The following is a 23,678-nucleotide window of genomic DNA, read 5'->3' on the forward strand; positions in this document are numbered from 1 at the left end:
GAGAAACTTAGCGCTTACGTTTCTGTTGTCGTTCATGTCATGTATGTGGCTTGTGTTGTAGTGATCGCTCACGATATAGTATAATGCTTTTTAGTTTATAGTATAATTATAGTATAATGCTATTATAATGCTATTATAGTATAATGCTGAATAGACTGATGATAGTAATTCGTTATTTAAAATAAAAGATTGATGCATTATTTTCCAGATTATATAAATTCTATCTGAAGTGATATTCTTGTATTAATTGATTTATGTTTATGTTTCAAACGATCCTTTCTTTAAAGAAGAACAACTAATTCTAAGCTTGACTACGTCAAAAGAAATTATACGAGAACCGACTATGACAATTCTTCTTACAATGAAGATTTTATATGATAAAGAAATACCTCAGTAAAACCTCCAAGTATATTATGATACATATTTAAAGAAAGGACTGTTCTATAATAACCTATAATATTTGTTTCTTTTAAGCATTTGAGACATTTATTGTACTGATATTGTATTTTTTATATTACCGATGTATAATTCTGTTCACGAATACTGGGAAGGTTTTAGGGCAGTTTCCCTTCTCCTATGCAACAAATGTTGGTATTTTTTGTATAGTTCTGCCCACTTTAAACTTTTAATTTGAATTACATATGAATCACGAAACGCAATCTCTCTTTCAGTAAACGGATTCTTTTCATTTGTTCCTTCCTCATCTGACTCTTGAGATCAGGCTTGTGCGCGAGCTTGTGCAAACAAAAGCAGTAAAGGTAAATAATATGTGCTAAAAAAAAGTTAATAAAAAAATAAATAAAGTAAATAAATAATTGTTTAGAAATAAATTGTTTGAAGTAGATATATAGGCATGATGTGTGTGGAAACTCTTAGTATTGGACTGCAAAAAATTATTTTTCTGAAGTTTATTGTATATAAGTAGGATAAGTCTTTTGGATGTATTTATATCCGCGAATATTGAAATATCTATCCGCGGATCAAAAAATGTAGTCACAAATATGTTGACCGCGAATAAGGAGTGTCGACTGTATATATACAAGTCAATGTATATGTCGTAGGCAAATAGTTATATGAAGAAAATAGCTTTTGAGTAGACAAATGCTATCTGCCTGGTCAAATGACTTTTGCCCGTTTATTTTTGTTCAAATGTTATTTTCCTTAGAAAATGCTATTTAACTGAATCGCTGTTAGGCAAATGGGTAATTGCATATTAATACCGCACTCGCCAATGACCTTGACCTTGACATATGTTGTCACTTTCCTGAGTGATCTTTAGAAGGTTTTAGCCGGCGGTCGTTATTCGTTAAAAAGTTATTAACAAAAAAAGTTTGGAAAATATAGCAGCTATTTTGAGTATTGGAAGGCATAAATGACTAATATATATGTCGAAATAGTTCACGCATACACTTTCCACGCGAGACGAGTTGTCACATGGGTTCGTGGCGTGCTTTACGAGCTCGTTTAAGTAGAGGTGGTATTAAACAAGATAAGTTAGTCGATCATCTGTGTGAATATTTGTGGCGATATACAATAAACGAGCTCGTAAAGCACGCCACAAACCCATGTGACCGCAGAGGGGCGGAACCTACTGCCTCCACGCATATACTTTCTACGCGATACGAGTTGTCACATGGGTTCGTGGCGTGCTTTACGAGCTCGTTTAAATAGAAGTGGTATTAAACAAGATAAGTTAGTCGATCATCTATGTGAAAAGAATTGGAGGAGACCCATTTTATGTATTACTTCTTCTTATGACGCCGTCTCCTTTCGAAGGTTGGCGATCCAAATGGCCAACATAGTCTTAGATACGGCCATGCGAAAGATGTCCACTAAAGTACAGCCAAACCATCTTCTGATGTCTTTCAGCCAGAAATTTTGGCGCCTGCCGATGGATTTCTTCCCTTGAATTTTGCCTTGGATGATCAGTCGCATGAGTTTGTATCTTTCTCCTTGCATCAGGTGTCCTATATATCTCGTTTCTCTCTCCTTGATTGTCAACATGAGTTCCTTCTGCTTATGCATACGGCTGAGGACTTCCTCATTGGTTATTTTATTTACCCATGATATGCGCAACATATGACGGTACAGATACATCTCGAAAGCATCTATTTTCTTTTCCGTATTTGGGTCAAGAGTCCAGTTTTCGCAACCGTATAACAGGGTAGAGAATATGTAGCATCTGATCATACGGACCCTGAGGTCCAAACTTAGATCCGATCTCGTGAAGAACGTCTTCATATTCGTAAATGTTCTTTTAGCCTGCTCGATTCTTGATCTGATCTCTTTCTTAGGGTCATATAGACTGGTCATGATGGTTCCAAGATATTTGAAGGACGAGACTTGTTCCACAGTTGCTCCCTTAATAATCAGATGTGCACGCACATGTGTCTTAGAGAAAATCATGGTTTTGGTTTTCGTAGTATTCGTGAAGAGGCCAAAGCTTTCACTGTGTCGAACTATGCGGTCCATCATGTTTTGCAAGTCATGCATTTTCTCTGCTAACACAACGGTATCGTCAGCATATCTGATATTATTAATCGTCCTGCCATTAATCCTTATTCCACCACTAATTCCCTCTAGAGTTTCCTTGAAAATAGTCTCCGAGTATATATTGAATAGTAGTGGAGATAAGACACATCCCTGCCGCACTCCTGTCTTGATGAGAGTTGTTTCCGACGTTGCTGATTCCAGTCTATCTTCTGCGGTTTGTTGCCAGTACAGGTTTGAGATTAAGCGTATTTCTTCTCTGTCGTTCCCAGTCGCTTAAATGCGACCCAACGCAGTCGAATGATTTTCTATAGTCAATGAAGCATGCAAATACATTGATGTTCATGTCTCTGCATCTTTGTGTTAGTACGTTCAAGGAGAACAACGCTTCGCGGGTGCCAAGACCATTCCTGAATCCGAATTGGGTTTCATCCAGCTGGTACTCGCATTTTCTGAAAATTCGGGTGTGAATTATTCTAAAGAATATTTTTAGAACATGAGACATGAGACTAATCATGCGATAGTCATCACAGCGTGAGGTCTGAGTCTTTTTAGGCAGAGTAATAAATGTTGATTTCAACCAGTCGGAAGGGATATTACCTGATCTATAAATCGCATTGAAAAGTGCGAATAGTAAATCTAGTCCTTTACCTTCTCGATTGGCTATCAGTTTGATGACTTCAGCATATACGCTGTCTGGGCCAGTGGCTTTTCCGTTTTTCTGAGCTTTTATTGCGTGGACAACCTCGTCTTTGGTAATTTCTGGGCCGCACTCATTTATGTTTTTGTCTACTTGCGGCGGCGTATGGTCTGTCGTCATCAAAGAGCTCCTCCACGTATCTCTTCCATACTTGCAGTTTTGCTTCCACTCCCGTGATTATTTCGTTGTTAGCATCTCGTAGGGTTAGAACTTGATGTCTTCGGGCACGATTTGTCATTTCTTTTACTTTTTTGTGCACATTGAACGCGTCATGTTTTTCTTGAAGTACTTTGATTTCCTTGCATTTCTCAGACATTCACTGTTCTTTTGCCTCTCTGCATTTTCTCCTGATCTTTTTATTGATTTCTTTGTATAGCCGAGGATTTTGTTTTTGTATCCTTTTTTCGGTTATGAGCTCTAAAATTTCCGTGGTCATCTACTTTTTTTTCTTTCCTACCTCGGGGAATCCGATGTCCTGAACCTGTATCTCCGTTATGGTGGTCTTTATCTTATCCTAGGTTCTTTCTATTTCCACTGTGGTTTGTTTCGGTCTCTGAATTTCCTACAGTTCATCCTCGAGTCTGGAGCTCACGTGTGTCTGCATGTCTGGTTTTTGCAGCTGTCTGATATCTATCTTTTGTGGTGTTCTCGCCTTTCTGACTTTTGTAAGACGTCGGATTCGGAAGTCCACGACGACTGGGTTGTGGTCACTGTTAATATCTGCACCAGGATATGTTTTTACTGTTTGCACATATTTTCTTAGCTTTGTTCCTATTAAGATAAAATTAATTTGATTTGTTAAGATTTTTCCTCTGGCATCAGCAGGAGACTTTTAGGTGTATAATCTTCTAGGATGTTGCTTGAAAAACGTATTAGCAACAAGGAGATTATTTTCGGCGCAGAACTGGATGAGTCTATCTCCCCTAGTATTTCTTTCACCCAGGCTATACTGCCCTACGGTATCATCTTCTGCACCAGATCCGACTTTTGCATTAAAGTCACCAATGACCATGGTTAGTTCTTTTTTCTTTGTGAGCCGCATAGCTTCATCTATTTTGGAGTAGAATTCTTCCGTTTCTGCATCCGTCTTGTCATTCGTTGGCGCATATACTTGTATGACATTCAGCGCTCGGTGCGAGGTTTGTAGTTTCAGCATCATAATTTGGTCATTTAAGGGTATAAACTCTGCAACTGATTCAGCAACTACATTATTTACAAGAATGGCCGTTCCATATCTATGGTTGGTATCTGAGCCTCCAGAGTAGTATATGACACCGTTGCTTGTTTTCTGCATGCCAGATCCAGACCATATAACTTCACTGAGTTCTAATATATCAATGTTCAATCTGGACATTTCTGCTTCGACATTTGCCAGTTTTCCTGCCATGTATAAGCTGCGTACGTTCTAGCCGTTCCAGGTGGCAATTCGTATTTTTGTGTTATATATTTTGATCTTGCATTTACTTTTATTAGTTTTAGTGGTAGACGACGGGAAGATTCTTAGCACCCTCTCCTCACTTAAGAGGTGCCCCGGACTGAAGGCCGAATTTTTATTGTTTTTGTCAGCTATTAAAATGTTTTGGAAGAAATAGTGTAGTGAGGGTTCCGTTCCTTTTCTATACCGCAGTGCAGAAGTTGAGTTCGCTCACTATTGCTAGACGCCTTCCGGTGTTCAGTACTCTACCGCACACGCGCTACAGCCTGATTCTGATGAAACTGCTGCCTTTCATCAGTGCTAGATTTTGGTCCACCCCGAGTATTTCATTTCCTCGGTACCATCCATATCTGGGAAGCATTCCCCGATCCGCCACCTGAGGAGACGCCCGATGGAGGATCTAGCAACCTCATACGGCATCGCCGATACCCCATCTTTCCTCCACACATTCACCTGGAAAAGCGTTGGTCGTGGAGGGTGAGTTCCCCATTGGGAGGGAGGTTCGACTTGGTGACGTGCCCCAAAAATTCCGAGGACACGTGCACCCGGTAGCCACCGCCGCTTTCCACCAGATTCCCGCCCCAGGTCCCCGAAAAAAACCCCTGCAGGATTTGTGATACCTGCCTGGGATCGAACCCGGATCTCCAGAATGGTATTCAGGATATGTGTATTCAGGAAATTAATAAAGAATATATAATGTTTTATTATGTATATATAAACAAGCTTGTAAAGCACGCCACGAACCCATGTAGCACCTCGTTTTGCGTGGAAAGTGTATGCGTGAACTATTTTGACATATATATTAGTCATTTATGTCTTCCAATACTCAAAATAGCTGCTTTATTTTCCAACTTTTTTTTTGTTAATAACTTTTTAACGAATAACGACCGCCGGCTAAAACCTTCTGAAGGTCACTCAGGAGGGGGACAACATATGTGAAGGGGTCAAGGTCATTGGCGAGTATGGTATTAATGTGCTTAATTACCGGCAAATGGTATTCAGCAAAGCCATGCATTGATGCATTTCAGTATTTCTTTAATAAGGTTTATATAAAAAAATAAAAACTTTGTAATACAATAACAAATACAAATTTATAAAACGACAGTTCATGATAAATGTTTTATTGCAATTTCCCTTTTATGCATTTTTAAATTAAGGTTTTTTGTTTCACCAATTATAATTGATTAGAAAGAATAATGCCTTTGAAATACAAAATTTTGACACTTCTTAAAATATCTATGTTCAAAAACAACAATAAACACTTTAGTAGCGACTGGATTAATTAGGCTCGTGTATATCATTTCGTCCCCATAAACTCATATTGATAAATAATAAAATTCATACAGCACACAAATGCTGAATCAACATCTCAAAAACATTGCATTGCAACATTTGTAATATAACGTTTAATGTCCGCTAAATTGTAATATCTTGTAGATGTTGTTTCAACATTCAGAAAACATTGCTCGATAATCAAACGGGCTAGTGGTGATTCTCTGACGCTTCCTTCTTGCTTATACTTGCATATAACACATTTTTATATAGTGTTAAAAAATCTTGTAATAATATATTAACTGGCAAATATTAAAAACAATGCAACAACAATTAAATTGTTAAATACTGATTAACATTTAGAAAAACGTGTTTTTATTTGTTAAAACGTAACTGTTGGAAGTTTTCTGAGCTCAGATTAGATTATTCCTCTTCATCTAAAAAAAGAGTTGGATCCGAAGACCTGCGAATGTCACGATTTTGCTTTGTCGGGGGCCTGCTTATATTCGCCCCAACTGAAATTTACTTACGAGTTGGTCTTACCGTCATCTGTCGCCTAGCGGCGTCGTTGCAAACTAGCGCGGAAAGATTAATAATTGTTCAATGTTGTTTTAATGTTGTATCAACAATGTCAACATAATGAATCAATGTAGAAAATCAACATGGATTCAACGTTGGAAAGATACTTAAACTTCAACATTCAACATTGCAACGTTGTTTCAACTTTTTGTGCTGTATAAGACATCTATAGCGTGTGTTTCTTAAAACTTGCAATTTTTAAATCAGTTCAGTATCAATATATTTCAGTTAAAGTAGTTTGTCCGTGACAATACTGTCAAAAAGTTAATGATAGATAAATGACATATATAGTATTTGGCTGGGGTTTTCCGCGTTATGCACGTGTGTGTAAGAATTTTATATGTATAGTAGGCGTCATTAATGCCTTCCACCTGAAGCATAGTACATGTCACGTGCACTATAGAAATCCCAAGAACACAGCTAGGAAGGCATTAATGACACCTTCTGTACATACATGTATATAGCTAGACATGCACTAATATATGTGCTATTAGATCTTCTAAAGGTTAGCTGTCATATGTGTCTACCGCTATCAGAAATTGTGTACTTTCAGTATCAATTGCTTAGAAACTAGACGGTTAAAGGGCTTGTATTTTTGTAAGAATATCCTTGCAAGTCTCTTTTATCATCTTCTTTCATTAAAACCATAAGAGTACTTTGATCTCTACAATTAGAAGCGTGACATCGGAAGCCGTTTTCGTCCTATGATATATATAACAAAGAGCTAATTTTGACTTCTATTATTTCAACTTCGGTCAATCTTTTTCTAATTGCACATTTGTGTAGAGCGTGTTTACATTAATATGCTCTGTCCAATTTTTACAAGATTTCTAAGAAAATGAGTTTACGGGCCGGACTAATTATCTTAATTATCAGAATTATCTTATTAATTCTATAACAGATTATTTATATTTCAGAAATTTCAACTTAAGAGTATCTATATATAGTTATGTACATCATAGTTTGATCAAAAAGCATGATTTTTTAACATATCCCTACTGTTATCAGTATTATTTTTGCAAAAATATAACTTTTTAAAAAATTTTAATGCACGTATAGAGATCACTTAATACTGTAACCTTTTTGTTTAAAACATTTTTTTACTTCATGATTTCAAAGATATTCACTCGTATTCAAATATATGGAATTTGTTTTGAAATGTTATTTCAACCTCTAAACATGCTTCGAACTGATAAAAAAAAAATACGTGTGTTATTTTTCGCTACTCTACAACATAGCCAAAGCCCATTAAAATCGGTGAGGCACAATTCTAAATGTTCCCTTGTAAGTCTAGCAAAAAAGAAGTGCATAATTTTCATTCAATTGATTCCATATTGCATTTCTTCTATGACGATTTTTAGCTTCTATTCGTGCTTTTATTATTATTCACTGACCGAAACGTATGTATTGTGTTTGGAGTTTAAATATAATATATAATTGTCGCCTTGTAATCGGCGCTTCGACTCTCATTTGCCTGTATTTCACGTGTTTGATTATTCACTGTATTAAGTGTAAACTCCTGTAGACAAACGTACAGACAGTCTTGCGAACGCGACTTTCAAATTCTTATAACTCAGAAACTAATCAGAAAGTTGATAAAATTTGAAACTTTTTATCAGAGATACAAGTACCATAACATATTAGAAATTCAAAAAATTGACGGAAAACCTTTTTTTTTTCATATAAATCGTCCTTTGATGTACCGTGCTTCAAAGGGTTAAATAATCTCGAATGTGTAGTGCCTCTATAATATATCTAGAAACAATCTAATAAGAAGTCAAAATGATTTTGAGTATTCAAGACCATATTAGTAACGTAATAATAAGTATTTTGAAATGATTAAACTGTTTGACGATTTATTGTAATTTATTTGCCTTTGAAACTCAGTTTATGTATTGTAAAAACATTTGGGAGGGACACTTCAAATACGAAAAATACTTACTTTGTTCTTTGGATTGGTAATGCGTTATTATAGTCTTTGGACGTATTTTCTTGCGCCTGTTGAGCGTTCTTCAACTGTGGCAAAATGCTTTTCAGCACCTACATGTTTAATAATAATTTTACAGTTGTTAATAAAAATTGGATATTGAATTATTAACGTCGTATTGATAATAACAATAACGTAATACTATATACTGGACACAGTGGACACCCATGTATGTTAAGGTGCATTATAATTCGCTGGGTCATAGTAGCCTGACTTATCGGCTGTTGGGTTTAATAATTATAACACGTATACGGTTTATCGAAATATTAAAATCCTAATAAAAGAAAAGAAAAAAATACGCTAAGTACATAATAAATCAAAGTATACATATATGTGCAGGATTTTGGAAAAAGTAGATGTTCCAAAAATTAACTTTGTTTAAAAATATACATGAGATTAATACAATTAAAGCAAATATATAATTATTTACTATTAATGTTATTTGAATGTTACAATTTTTACTACTATCCACACATTAAGCAAGACGTATTTAGCTACTAGTTCTCTACAGGTAACATATTCTCGGAAAAATAAGATTAGATCTGACCAGATCAAATTATATCTCAACAGATCAAATTTTATCTGGTCAGATATGCTCAGATATGCGCAGATCTGGTTATATATGTTTATATATATACTATATATGGATTGTAATCTCTCTCTGGTCTTTAACGGTTCAGATCAGACCATATCTGCTTACAATTAGATCGAACCATATCTGTGATTGAATTTTATCGAAACACTCAGATCTGACTGTATCTATTTAGATATAACCATATCTATACTTGAATGCGATCCAAAATACATTACATCTGGCCATATATCTATCCAGATATAAGTCGAATTGAGGTTGTGTTTGATCGAAAACAGTTTAGGTATGACACGATATCTGGCCATGTTTAACTATAACAAATTAAATGTTCGATGATAGATATTCGTCTAATGTGATATTTAAAAATATAAATATGAATTTATTTATATGTAGCAAATTAAAGATACTTAATTAAATATCTTTGATATAATTATATAAAAATAATTGATGATAAAGATATAATTTGCAGAAAACAAGTATTTTTTAAACAAAAAATGTTAGTTATTTGTTATAAAAGCATTTTAATCAGTTCGCCTTATATCTAAAATACAAAAGGCAATAATCACAGAAATATAAGTTATTTCGTATATTGTAAACTTACAGATAATAGATAAACAAAAGTAAAAAAATTCTTAATTTGATTATTATTTAATAGCTAGATTACATTTAAAATTTTGTTGAAGTTAATTGGAGTTTGCATAAATAATTATCAACTCAAATAAAAATTATTTATTGGTTATACAGGGTGTAACAAAAAAGTCGGGAATTAATTGTTGTAAAAAAAAAAAAAAAAAATTGCATTTTGTAGACGTATTCAATTTTGCAAAATTGCAAATGTAAGATTCATAAAAATTATAATTATTATTCGATTTCTTTCATTATTTTACGTATAAAAGTATGAAGGCAAAGTTATCGAAAAGTGAATACTTTATGAGATATCTCATATTTTATATTAAAAATGTCATGACAAAATTTAAAATATTTCAGGAAATTCTTAACAAAAGAGAGCTTTGTCTTAGTGTTTAAAAACGTCTTGAAGGTTACAAGAATGTGACATAAAAAATAGAGGTCCCCGTTTAAAGAACTCAATATGACCTTGATGTGACTTTCTCAAGATCGTTCAAGGTCAAATCAATATCACCACATAATGGATAACTTGGTACCCTAACACTTTTGTATAAAACATTTCTTCCGAAAATGTCATCTTGAGATAATTCAGTGTCCCGACCTTTTTGTTGTACCCTGTGCAAATTTCGGATCATCCGATAGATGGCATTCGATGAGATCCGTTTCTTGTATTTAAAATATGACAAACGATAGTATAAGAATGGTATATAAATTAAATGTACAATACAACTTATATCATCAATTGTATCACACGCTTATAATAAAGTGGCACACAATTTCGAATTGAATCGATATATTTATGGTTTTATAACATTTTACATCTCTTCATAATTTTTAATTATATCAGCAGATCTGGGTAGATTCGGTAAATAATTATATCTACCAGAACAAATTATATCTAGTCAGATCTGGTTATATCTGTTCAGATCTGGCCAGATAAAGACAATTTGCAGATCAAATTATATTTGGCCAGATCTGATAAACCAGATCTGATTATATCTCGACAGATCTAATTTTTTTTTCCCGGGTTAAGAGTAAATGTTGAAATATCCAGGTGAGAAATTGAGGAAAAACTTAACATCGTGATTCAAAAACTTAGCGTGCTCAAATAACAGACGTATATATTCAAAAATGTTTATACAAATTTTAATAGCATTCCAAACAATTATAGAGAAAGTCAATGTATTTCTTTTGACACGCCAAGTTTTCATATCTTGATTAAGTTTTTCCTCAATTTCTCATCTGGAAATTTCAGCATTTATTATTAATATGTAAGTACATGCAGAGTAGATAAGAGAGCTAAATACTTCTTACTTAATATATAAGTAGTAGTACTAAAAAACATTCAGATTATAACATTAAATAGAATATAATTATAGGTACTTTATTAATTGGGTAATTATGCAGTATAGGGGAAGCACCTCCGATGACCTTGACCTTGACATATGTTGTCAAGGTCACCCTCCTGAGTGACTTTCAGAAGGTTTTAGCCGTCGCTCGTTTTTTATTAAAAAATTATAAACAAAAAAGTTTCGAAAATATAGCAGTTATTTTAGGTACTGAGATGCATAAACAACTAATATTACGTTTTTCTTTAAAGCAGAGAATACTTTATTTCGCGAGAAAGTCGCTGCTTTACTAAAACACAACATTTAAAGCAGTAAATTGTTGATAAATTGAAATTTTTTTGTTAAAGCAGAGAATACTTTATTTTGCGAAAAAATCGCTGCTTTACCAAAACACAACATTTAAAGCAGTAAATCGTACCTATGTAGGTTAGTGACGCGCTTTAAAAGTATTTAAGTGTTTAAAGCGCGTCAACCTAACCTATATATGCACCTATATATGCTATATTTTCCAAACTTTTTTTGTTAATAACTTTTTAACGAATAGCGAGCGACGGCTAAAACCTTCTGAAGGTCACTCGGGGTCATGACCTTGACAACATATATCAAGGTCATTGAAATCGGTGAGGTCGCCAAACTTTTTTTTGTTAATAACTTTTTAATAAAAAACGAGCGACGGCTAAAACCTTCTGAAGGTCACTCAGGAGGGTGACCTTGACAACATATGTCAAGGTCAAGGTCATCGGAGGTGCTTCCCCTATACTGCATAATTACCATTAATTGCTTTAATCTCATGTTTATTTGTAAATAAAGTTAATTTTTGAAAAGTTCATTTTTTCCAAAATCCACATACATATATAATTTGATTTGTTATGTATCTGGCGTATTTTTTTTGTAAAGACTTTATTAGGATTTTATTGCTTTTTGTGGAATCTACTTTTTTCAAAGTACACACATTTTTTGGTTTGTTATTTATTTACTTCAAAGTCAATTTTTTTAAATCTATTGTGAGCCGATTTAAGAACCTTTTGTTGTAACATTTTTAAGAATATTTTTTTTAAATATTTATAAACATTTTCTTGGTTATCAAGACAATATTTTCTTAAAAATATTTGAAATATATTTTTAAAATATTAAAATTCGAATCTACATATTTATTGTTTTATAATCTCGTTCCAAAATATTTTTGAAATATTATAAAATATTCTTAATTAAGAAACATGCATGGTAGCGCATCTTTCCGCGCAAGTTTGTAACAACGCCGATAAGCGGCGCATAATGATAAGACTAACTCGTAAGTAAATTTCATTTGGCGGCTAATATAAGCAGACCTTCGGTGAAGTAAAATCATGACATTCGCAAGACATATCTTTCCCAGCAATATAACGCAAGGCTCATTCAACACTGCTGTGATATAATATTAATATACAAAATAATATTTTTCAAAGATGTAAAGATAAAATGTAAAGATGTATATTTTTTAAACATGGAAAAAATCTTTTAAACGTGAAACAATTATTTCTTATTGGGTTAAACATTTTATTTTTTGTAGCAATATTTCTAAAAATTTTTACAAATAATATTGAATATATTTATTTGCAATCTTTTAAAAATATTTTTAAAAATATTTTTTTGACATGATCTGGCAGACATAGAAACATTCTAAAAATATTTTTGTGAATTATTTTAGTCTTTCTAAAAAATATTTAAAAAATATTTTTAAAATATTTTGTGCTGTATGGGTAGTTCTTTCTTTTTATTTCACCTTGCATTTTTTACGCCAATAAGTCAGGCTATTATGACCCAGCGAATTAATGCACCTTACTGTATATACATATTTGTCCAAGCATACATTTTAATAAAAATCAATTATGATAACAGCGTAACATTATGTGTTATTATTTAAGATGTAATTAGAAATAATAATAAAATAAAATAGCGTATTATCTGCAAAAATGTCCTACATAATTCCACGATTTATTTATTTCTTCGCATACTCAATACATCTTTTTCAATGTAATTTAATAAATTGAATTTAGAGAAAGTGCGGGTATTGTGAAATAGTAGGGCAATATTAACAATCACGATATTTAGCCTGTTAAGTGTTACAACTTAGAGTATAGCAGTGGAATTACTAGCTGCTGGACCTTTAACTTAACTCTAACTTAACGTATAAAGCGGTAGCGTAGTACAAAGTGTCATACATCAAATTGGAGATTTAGTGTATATTGCTTACTGGGTAAGGTCAGTTTATGAACTTTTATTTTGCAGTCAATCTACTTCACAGATTTTTAGTCGCATTTTATTGTTGCATGTAAAACTAAGATAAAATTTTAGTATAGTCTATTTATCAGGTGCCATATGATGTACATTTCTATTATGTACACAATAAAAAATAAAAATGGTGATGTCATATAATGTGGGGTTTGTATAACTCGTCATTTTTTATATAAGTATTGCATTTTATACTTTTTTGTTTTTTTTTCAAAAGTAATATAATGAGTATATATTATTATAAGTAAAAGTTTTAAACATGTTACGTACATTTGTATGACATTGTTGAAAATAAAGAAAGAAAAACGAAAAAATTATGTTATTGCAAGATTAATAAGATGTTCTCGATATGTTCGACATTACTCTTTTAAAATCTACCTTCAAAAAAATTGATATAGCATCAAATTTACTATAAATAAACGAAATTTGTTAGAAACACGTTATAACAAACATTTGGCATTACAATTCAGTGGAAACTGAGTTTAGTTATTTTTAACAGAGAAACTGTGCCTAATATCCAGCTATTTTATAAAACTAAAATTTTTGGTTAAAATTCTATAAAAATATAACTAAACCGTATCATTTTATTCTGATTGTCGTAATGCGATCTCAATGACATGAAATATGTGTTCAATGTTTAATATACGTTGCATTTCGATATTCACTGCCAGTACTGAAAATTTATAGTATACATGACGTAAATTATATATTTTCAGTACTGGCAGTGAATATTGAAACGCAGTCTGAATTGTCTTTTCTAAAGAAAAACAAAAAAAGTAACATTTGACGATATTACAAAAATGTGTTCTTAAGGGGATCCTAAAGCCGTCTGTAATACCGGCTTTTTTCTTAGCATTAATCTTTTAATTGGCTTTATAGAAATGCAAAATTCTTGTCTAAAATTAAAGTACGCATCAAAATCTAGGTCATGGTGGTCGAATTTATATCAAAAACGAGAAAAAATTAATATTTTTGTAAATTTTTGGTATACGTGACGACAATATTTGCTTTGTACAAAATTTAAGAACAATATCGTGCAATTAGATCTAAGATTGAAAGCCTAGAAAAAAAGATTAGTTTAAATGAATTTTTATATGTGCAAAAGCACATTCAGGTTGACATTGCGTGTAGCGAGAGATGGCGCAGCAATCGAAACAAGGACAGATGCCTCTCGTTAGACAAGGACAGATATATATATATATGACATAGAAAACAGAATTAGAAATGTTGACATTACCGACGTCGAGGAAGTTCAGCCTTCACTTTAGAATCCCCTTAATATTGTACTCTTACACATCTTTATTAAAAATAAAATTATGACACAATACATGCTGGAAATAGACACAATTCAAAATAGGATACATAAGATGAGCAGAAGTATCCCCCTTTAGTGATTAAGAAAGTCCATATGATTTGTCACGGACTATAGAATGGGATGATATGGTCAGCATCACGCTTGGCCGATTTATTCTCAGAGAAGATTCTATTATTCATTTAACAGAAGGCTGAGAAGGGTTTGGACCAGGTAAAAATAAGCGATGTAAGGAACACTCCTAGAGTGTTAACCAATTAAATCATCACAGTAATAGTTAGCAACGTGTATTTTTAATTTAGGAATGAAATTAGACACAATATATCACATGTTTTTATGACAGAAATCGGTATGTTTTTGGTATGTGCATACTCTTTTTGCTGTACTGCAAGACATCTCTTGAAAAACTTTAAAACCTCATCCGAACTATGCTACGCATTATATCACAGTTTTGACCAAAGTAAAGCAAAAGAACGTTCAAAGGAGCGTTTATTTCCACTGCTTACCGAGAGAATACAACACGTAACAGACTTAATATCGTAGAAGCGGAATTAAGAATAAGGGCGACAATAGAGACAATTCTCCTAATTTTCAAGTTATCTTAAAAAAGGTTTAGAGTATCCCACAATACCCGCACTTCCTCTATTATAGCCTACAATCGTCATTTTATAATTCTAAATTACCTGCAACGATTGTAATTGCTTCTCTTTGGTAGGTTCCTCCTGATTCTTCAGTATGTTATCTCTCCATTGTGAGAATTTCACGCAATTATCTCTTAATGTTTCAACATTTAAATCAGTAATGCTCGTAGATTTCTTTATACCAGTAATCTCTGATTCAATTTGTGGCTCGTGTTTCCTCATATTGATTCCTTGTGCTTCTTTCTGATACTTAGTGTTATTAGTCATCGATATGTAACTCTTGGATCGCTGGATATTAGTCTTATCATTGGTCGCGTTGAAAAACTGCCACTTGTAATGCAGTTCACCCTGGTCACGAATCTTTGGTTCTATTTTATAGTCAACGTTATTCGTATTCAGTTCTTCGGATTTATTTGTTGCTTTCCTGCTGTGCAATAGATTATTAATTAAATATGTGTTCCTTGTAGCACTCCTCTTATCATAATTACACGCACCGGTGTTATTTCTTGATAACATAGCAAATGTTTTGATAAACTTCTCTTCCGAATTTCTTGTACAATCGCTGGATTCCTGCTCGAGCTCTTCGAAAATATCCAAACTCTTTTGTCTGGTGTAAGTAGTAATAGTGAAGTTAGATAGAGTGTTGTCTACGGGTGCCAGCTTCGGTGCGGATAAGCTGTATATATTTCTTCGATCAAAATCTTTATTGACAAATTGTGCCAATGTACCGGTTTCTATCTTGTTCTCCAGCTCTGAGATCATCTGTTTTCGTAAATCCGAATCAGTCTCTGACTTTTGTGAAGAAATGAGCGCTTGCTTAACAATAAATTTGCTTGGTTTTTGCTTAATATCGATTTCTTTTTCAGACACGAGGTCTATTTTTTCTTTTAAAGCTTCTTGATCACAATTCACTCCAACATTATTCAATAAATTTTTTGTCGATTTGGAGTTCTTATTGCTACTATCTATCGTATCCGTCAGCGTGACTGTATCGTAATCATTGAAGATAGATGAAAGCGAATCACGGAAGGCGCTTGGTGGGGCTGGAAGCTGATACTCCCAGTCACTGATTGACAAGTCTTCGCCCATCGCTGATACGTAATCGGAAGTATCTTGCTGTGAGTTTGCTGTAGTTATATTCGGTGTGCTGGCACTCAAGCCATTTTTTACCGAAAAGTCGATACATGATCTGTAGAGCTCGTTGGACTTGTTCTTTGTCTCAATAGGTTCTAACTCAATTACGGAATCATTGGGAACAGTAACATTTGTTTGCATGGATGTAGTTGTATAGCTTGTCTCAAGAGGCAATGATGTTTCTGGTACCGGGGACGATGAAGTTGGTAATACCAATGATAAACTATCCGATACTTTTTGCAGCAAGATATCAGTCTCGGATGGGATATCCTGATAAACTGCTGGTATATGTGAACAGAACAAAAAGTAAGTTAAACATTGCGAAAATTTTTATTTTAGTCTGAAAAAAAGATTGTAAATACATACATAAATTAAATAAATGTACAAAAACCGGACATAAAGCCGTAACAAGATGTTTGTATTAAGTTATTTAATAACCATTTTCAGTGTGATTAACAAAACTTTAACGCAATCGACGCATGGAACGCAATATACAGATGTCTAATAGTAGTCAGAATTTAAAGAGTAAAATAATTGAAGCGGTAAACTCTTTTGATGTTCGGTGTGGGATGTCATGGTGCACCGAACATCAAAAGAGTTTACCGCTTCAATTATTTTACTCTTTAAATTATATTATATATATATATATATATATATATATATATATATATATATATATAATAATATATATATAAAACTTGCACATTGCTTCCTCATAGTTTTTAAGTGTGCAAGTAGAAACCTGTAAATTGCTTCCTCTATGAAGAAGCCTGTTTTTTTATGCATAATTATTAGTAGATATTTATTAATTTGGCTTCCTCATAGAGGAAGCAATGTACAGGTTTCTATTTGCACACTCAAAAACTAAAAGAAAGCAATGTGCAAGTTTCTACTTGCTCACTTAAAAAAGTTTCTACTTGCACACTTAAAAACTATGAGGGTGCATCCCGATGGAGAAGAAATAGCGGAACGGAACAGTAACGGAAAAGAGATATGGTGGGGGGTTAACCAATCAGAGTAGTTCCGTTTCAATTCCGTTCCGTTATTTAGTGAGTGGGTTCCCCATGGCACGGAGCTGTTACGGAACGGAAAAGGAACGGAAAAATTTCTAACCTATTCTGTCGAAAGTTCGCAAATAAGTGCAGTGGATCGATCGGTTTGCAACATTTTTATTTTTGCAAATAAAGAGCAATATGTCGTCATCGGTAGGTATTACATGTGAAAATAAAATATATATGTTAAAATCCTATGTTATTAATATGTTAATGCTAATTAATGTGATATATTTTATTAATTTCCAGAAATTTAAATGTGGATATTGTCGCTGGATTGTTTGGTTCGATGAAGACGGAAAACTTTCACATCCTTGCTTAGCAAATCATGCGAATTTAATAATGGATAAAGATCGAAATCTCTTTATAAATGGTACGTATATTTGTGTACAAGAGAGGCAATATATATTCAATATAACTAATGGTTAGAATATGTAAATGATATATAAATTTGTTGTAAAACTAAATCTGTTATTATTTAGATTCTTTAGAAACACACGTCGAGAGTGAGAATAACAGCACTGCCTGTGAAAAAGAAAATATTGCTCAAAACCGTCAAGAACACACTGACGACCACGATACTAAAAAGTTAGATGAAGATTTAATAAGTGCCGTAAAAAAGAGAGCACCGTTATATGATTTTCGCATACCTGTGAAAGAACGAGGAAGGAAACAAAAGGACTGCCCGGGACTGCCTATGGCAAGAAGTCAGCAAATGTTTGAAAGGTTTAAAAGCATTGATATTTATTTACATATTTACTTATTTTCAAGGTTTTCTACACACACACACACGATACATATATACATATATATATTTCTTAATTATACGTGTGTCACAGGTTTATATACCGCTACTGAAGCAGAAAAACGATGGACCTATCTTAAAGATTGTTATAGAAAGGCAAGAAATATGTATAAAAAAAAGCAAAACATTGTGCAAAAAAGTGGTGCAGCTGCTTTACCAAAAAACTACGAAATAAAACCATCCTTTCGTCATTATGATGTAATGTCTTTCTTAAATGATACATTGGAATATCGACAGTAAGTTCAAGAATAGCGATAGTTTAGCTGATAATTATTATATGTTGTAGTAACGTCTTAATGCTTATTCTAGAACCGTAACTTCTTTACAAAAATCAATGCATAACGAGCAACAAGCGTCCTGTTCAAAGAGAAACAGCATTCATTGGCTAATATAAAAGTTGCACATAATAAACGCTGAAATTTGTACTTTTTGATTTCGATGACGCCGGAGAGACTGGAGACAGTGACGTAGGATTGTCATTGATGATGGGAATAAGATCATCATCTACGTTGAGGTTGTCACTTGTTGACGTGGAAGGAATGCTGTTGCTCTTTGAACAGGACGCTTGTTGCTCGTTATGCATTGATTTTTGTAAAGAAGTTACGGTTCTAGAATAAGCATTAAGACGTTACTACAACATATAATAATTATCAGCTAAACTATCGCTATTCTTGAACTTACTGTCGATATTCCAATGTATCATTTAAGAAAGACATTACATCATAATGACGAAAGGATGGTTTTATTTCGTAGTTTTTTGGTAAAGCAGCTGCACCACTTTTTTGCACAATGTTTTGCTTTTTTTTATACATATTTCTTGCCTTTCTATAACAATCTTTAAGATAGGTCCATCGTTTTTCTGCTTCAGTAGCGGTATATAAACCTGTGACACACGTATAATTAAGAAATATATATATGTATATATGTATCGTGTGTGTGTGTGTAGAAAACCTTGAAAATAAGTAAATATGTAAATAAATATCAATGCTTTTAAACCTTCCAAACATTTGCTGACTTCTTGCCATAGGCAGTCCTTTTGTTTCCTTCCTCGTTTTTTCACAGGTATGCGAAAATCATATAACGGTGCTATCTCTTTTACGGCACTTATTAAATCTTCATCTAACTTTTCAGTATCGTGGTCGTCAGTGTGTTCTTGACGGTTTTGAGCAATATTTTCTTTTTCACAGGCAGTGCTGTTATTCTCACTCTCGACGTGTGTTTCTAAAGAATCTAAATAATAACAGATTTAGTTTTTCAACAAATTTATATATCATTTACATATTCTAACCATTAGTTATATTGAATATATATTGCCTCTCTTGTACACAAATATACGTACCATTTATAAAGAGATTTCAATCTTTATCCATTATTAAATTCGCATGATTTGCTAAGCAATGATGTGAAAGTTTTCCGTCTTCATCGAACCAAACAATCCAGCGACAATATCCACATTTGAATTTCTGGAAATTAATAAAATATATCACATTAATTAGCATTAACATATTAATAACATAGAATTTTAACATATATATTTTATTTTCACATGTAATACCTACCGATGACGACATATTGCTCTTTATTTGCAAAAATAAAAATGTTGCAAACCGATCGATCCACTGCACTTATTTGCGAACTTTCGACAGAATAGGTTAGAAATTTTTCCGTTTCTTTTCCGTTCCGTAACAGCTCCGTGCCATGGGGAACCCACTCACTAAATAACGGAACGGAATTGAAACGGAACTACTCTGATTGGTTAACCTCCCACCATATCTCTTTTCCGTTACTGTTCCGTTCCGCTATTTCTTCTCCATCGGGATGCACTCTGAGAAAGCAATGTACAAGTTTCCATTTGCACACTTAAAAACTATGAGAAAGCAATGTACAAGTTTCCATTTGCACGCTTAAAAACTATGAGAAAGCAATGTACAAGTTTCCATTTGCACACTTAAAAACTATAACAAAGCAATGTGCAAATTTCTACTTGCACATTTTTTTTATGAATAGAGTATCATTAAAGATTAGATTTTTCCCCTCCCCAAACTCACTCATTAATTAGGAACATCTTTGATATTCTTTCTCCTCAAACTCTAACCTACATCTTCAAATTCTTTTTTAAAAAATAAAAAATAATAGGTAATATTATAGATGCAGATTAGTATATGGTGCATATATTAAAGTCTTTAAATTTTAATTTTGCTTGCGCCTCGCGCGTTTTCACCCTCCGTTGACCCGCCATTATTAACTCTCTTTCATTTTCTTCCATTTTATTTTCTCTTTTCAAAATCATCAAAAAATTAGAAAAATTTTGGCACTGGTTTCAAGAAAATCAATTCTTAATGAAAAATTATCCATTAATAAAAAATTAAACTTATATATCCTTCAAAAATTAAAAAAATTTTGACACGACTCCTGTTTCATATATAATTCTTTAAGATTTGGTCAATTAATTCTCGAAAAATTGGAAAAATTTTGTGACCGGTTCCCAAAAAAATCGGTAACAAAAAATTATACACTATAGCAAACTCCAAAAAATTCTACCTTTATTTCATATACAATTCCTTGAAATTCGATCAATTAACTCTCGAAAAATTTAAAAAATTTCGTAACCAGTTTCCACAAAAATCGGTAACAAAAAATTATCTATAAAAATTATCCATAACAAAAATTCAGCTTGATATCTCAACATTTACGGAAATTGGAGCAGAAATCGAAACCCTCTTTATTATTAGCAATTTTTCTATAAACTCATCGTAGCCATCCTCAAAAAATTAGAAAATTTTGAAACCGGTTTCCAAAAAATCGATTACAAAAAATTATACACGTCTTTGCCATCCCCGAAAAATTAGAAAAATTTGGGCATTGTTTTTAAAAAAATAACGAAAAATTATCTAAAAAATTTTAGTTAATATCTCAAAATTTGAGGAAATTAGAACAATCACGTACATTTTTTTAAACAAAAATCGGAAACCCTTTTAGAAAAATTGGAAAAACTTTGTAACCGTTTTCAAGAAAATCGATTCATTAATGAAAAATTATCAATTAATAAAATATTAAACATCCTCCAAAAATTAAAAAAATTTTGACACGACTCCTATTTCATATATAATTTTTTAAGATTTGGTCAATTAATTCCCAAAAAATTGGAAGAAAATTTGTAACCGGTTCGGTTCCCAAAAAATTGGTAACAAAAAATTTACACTTTATAGCAATCCCGGGGAAATTCTACCTTTATTTCATATATGTAATTCTTTAAGATTCAATTATTTCCTGAGAAATTAGAAAAATTTCGTAACCGGTCTCCAAAAAGATCGGTAACAAAAAATAATACACTTTATAGCACTCCCCAGAAAATTCTACCTCTACTTCATATACAATTGTTTGAGATTCGGTCAATTAATTTCCGAAAAATTGGAAAATTTTTTGATACCGATTTCCCCAAAGATTGGTAACGAAAAATATACACTTTATGGCAATCCCCGGAAAATTCTACCCGTTTCATATATAATTCTTTTAAATTCGGTCGAATATTTTCCGAAAAATTAGAAAAATTAGAAAAATCATTTTCCAGAAAATCAGTAGCAAAATACTATACACTTTATGGCACTCCCCGAAAAATTCTACCTCTATTTCATATATCCTTGATAAAAATTTGGTCTACTAACGAATGAGTAGTTCGCGGTCAGACAGACAGACAGACATACATACATACATACAGACGACGGTACATATAGATTGGTGTTGTATTTGGCAATGATCGGTGAAGGGGTTACCAATTTTTGCCTAAAAAGTGTACAAGTCATACATGGATCTTATATATAAGGTATCATTAAGGATGTATGGGTAACATCTTAAAGCATTACCAAAAATTTCATAGATTGTTTTATTATTACGTCTAAGTATCTGTGTAAAATTTTATCACAATTCTCTTACTGGTTTAAAAGTTATTGTAATTAAGGATTTATTGGAGGAATTTCAAATATATTCAGAAAGTGTTGTAAATTGTTTCTAAATTTAATTTAAAATATTCTGAAAAATTTTGAAGTTATTTAAGAGTTATTTAAGTTTAAAGTTGATAAAATAAACATTATCCCTTATGAAGAATTGACATTTTTGCTGTAAATATAAATAAAATATAAATAAATAAAATATAAAACCATTAAGATGTTTCTTAACTTTTTTTATGTGTAAAACATATGTACATCATTGATATTGTATTTTAAGTTTCAAAATTTTTTGCCACAAAAAAATTTTTTTAATTGTTTAAACAATACTAATTATTTAAATAACAAAAAATGGGGAGAATTAACAAAAAGAGGGGAGAAAGAAAGAGAAACCTTGTGATAAAAGGAATAAAAGAGGCTGCGGGAGGAATAAAGGGGGGAATAGAGGAGGTGATGAAAAAGATAGGAATGGAGGTTAAGATAGAGGAAATCAGAAAAATAGATGTGGGAAGGAGAGAGAAGGGAGGTATGGCAGTGGTAAGAGTAGGAAGTGAGGAAGAGAAGGCAAGAATAATGAGAAATAAGTGGAAATTGAAAGATGAAAATACTTGGATTGAGGAAGATCTAACGTGGGAGGAAAGGAGAATAAGAAGGAGGGTAATTCAAATTGCATGGAAAGGGGAGAGGGTAAAAGAGTGCGGATAGAGCAGGGAAAGGTATGGATAGATGGGGAGTGGTGGGTGTGAGATGAGGTAAGAGACATGCTCAGTGATAGTAGAGGAAGGTGTTGGAAAGCAGGGAAAAGAAAAGAGGAAAAAGACAAGAGAGATGAAGGGCAAAAGCAGGGGGACTAGAAGAGGGAGAGGGATCGGACAAGACAATTATAAGAAAAGTAAAAAAAGAGAAGGAGAGGAGGGAGGAACTAGAGGATAGAGTGAGAGAGGTGGAGGGGGAAGAGAAAGAGAGGGGAGAGAAAGGAGGGAAGGAGAAGGAGGAATGAAAGGAGTAGGAATGGAGACAAGAGAGTAAGAGGTGAAGAGGTTAGAGGGGGGATGTAGAGAATAGCAATACGGAGGTCAGAAGAGAAGGGGAAGGGGGAAAAAAGTCAGTTTGGAGGATGCTATTCTGAAACGTAGCTGGTTTGAAAAATAAAGATAAGGATTTCTGGGAAGGGTTGAAGAAAGAAGATGTGTTGGTCATGGTAGAGACTTGGATAGGAGAAAAGGGCTGGGAAAGAATAAGGGGAAAACCGCCAAAAAGGTACAAATGGGGAGTGCAAATGGCGATGAAGAAGAATAAAAATGGGAGAGCAATAGGAGTGATGATAATGGGAATAAGAAAAGGGATAAAAGAGAAAAGAACGGAAATAGAAATAGATAGGGAGGGTTTGATAGCGAGAAAGGTTAGGATAGGTGGCGAGAACTGGAGTATTATAGGGGTATATGCAAAAAAAGAGGAGATGAAGGAGAACTTACAGGAGTTGGGACA

The 23,678-nt window shown here is 33.0% G+C and overlaps 3 protein-coding genes across 25 annotated transcripts in view; 1 reads left to right on the forward strand and 2 right to left on the reverse strand.

Moving 5' to 3' along the window:
- Positions 1 to 23,678, reverse strand: part of LOC143903155 (uncharacterized) — a 368,826-nt gene that overhangs the window by 52,906 nt on the left and 292,242 nt on the right. For 19 of the 23 annotated variants that reach the window (XR_013258624.1, XM_077416615.1, XM_077416616.1 and 16 more), the window contains 2 exons: positions 15,298 to 16,670; positions 8,419 to 8,516 (listed from right to left, as the gene is read on the reverse strand). Coding sequence is in view for 22 of the 23 variants with exons in the window: in XM_077416615.1 (XP_077272741.1) it covers positions 8,419 to 8,516; positions 15,298 to 16,670 (1,471 nt within the window). In the remaining variant the exon portion in view is untranslated. The remainder of the gene's footprint in view (positions 1 to 8,418; positions 8,517 to 15,297; positions 16,671 to 23,678) is intronic. The other 4 variants (XM_077416605.1, XM_077416603.1, XM_077416620.1 and 1 more) reach the window with 1 other exon arrangement.
- Positions 17,148 to 18,482, forward strand: LOC143903170 (uncharacterized). Its single transcript, XM_077416637.1, has 4 exons — positions 17,148 to 17,594; positions 17,691 to 17,814; positions 17,924 to 18,167; positions 18,281 to 18,482. The coding sequence occupies exons 1-4, from the start codon at positions 17,583 to 17,585 to the stop codon at positions 18,297 to 18,299; spliced, it is 399 nt and encodes a 132-aa protein (XP_077272763.1). The 5' UTR covers positions 17,148 to 17,582; the 3' UTR covers positions 18,300 to 18,482.
- LOC143903180 (uncharacterized) lies at positions 18,577 to 19,537 on the reverse strand. The gene is made up of 4 exons (XM_077416641.1): positions 19,525 to 19,537; positions 19,243 to 19,476; positions 18,928 to 19,129; positions 18,577 to 18,854 (listed from the first exon to the last, which is right to left on the reverse strand). The coding sequence occupies exons 1-4, from the start codon at positions 19,535 to 19,537 to the stop codon at positions 18,632 to 18,634; spliced, it is 672 nt and encodes a 223-aa protein (XP_077272767.1). The 3' UTR covers positions 18,577 to 18,631.

This window comes from Temnothorax americanus, unplaced genomic scaffold (assembly GCF_048541705.1).
Source record: "Temnothorax americanus isolate GAGA-0224 unplaced genomic scaffold, ASM4854170v1 Scaffold44, whole genome shotgun sequence".
Lineage (NCBI taxonomy): Eukaryota > Metazoa > Arthropoda > Insecta > Hymenoptera > Formicidae > Temnothorax > Temnothorax americanus.

Bases quoted from the DNA above. Each gene is read 5' to 3' on its own strand.
- LOC143903180 (XM_077416641.1), bottom strand. The intron at 19,130-19,242 runs GTTTAAAAGCAT...CGTGTGTCACAG, and splicing joins AGTCAGCAAATGTTTGGAAG to GTTTATATACCGCTACTGAA. The intron at 18,855-18,927 runs GTAAGTTCAAGA...TGCTTATTCTAG, and splicing joins GATACATTGGAATATCGACA to AACCGTAACTTCTTTACAAA.
- LOC143903170 (XM_077416637.1), top strand. The intron at 17,815-17,923 runs GTACGTATATTT...GTTATTATTTAG, and splicing joins TCGAAATCTCTTTATAAATG to ATTCTTTAGAAACACACGTC.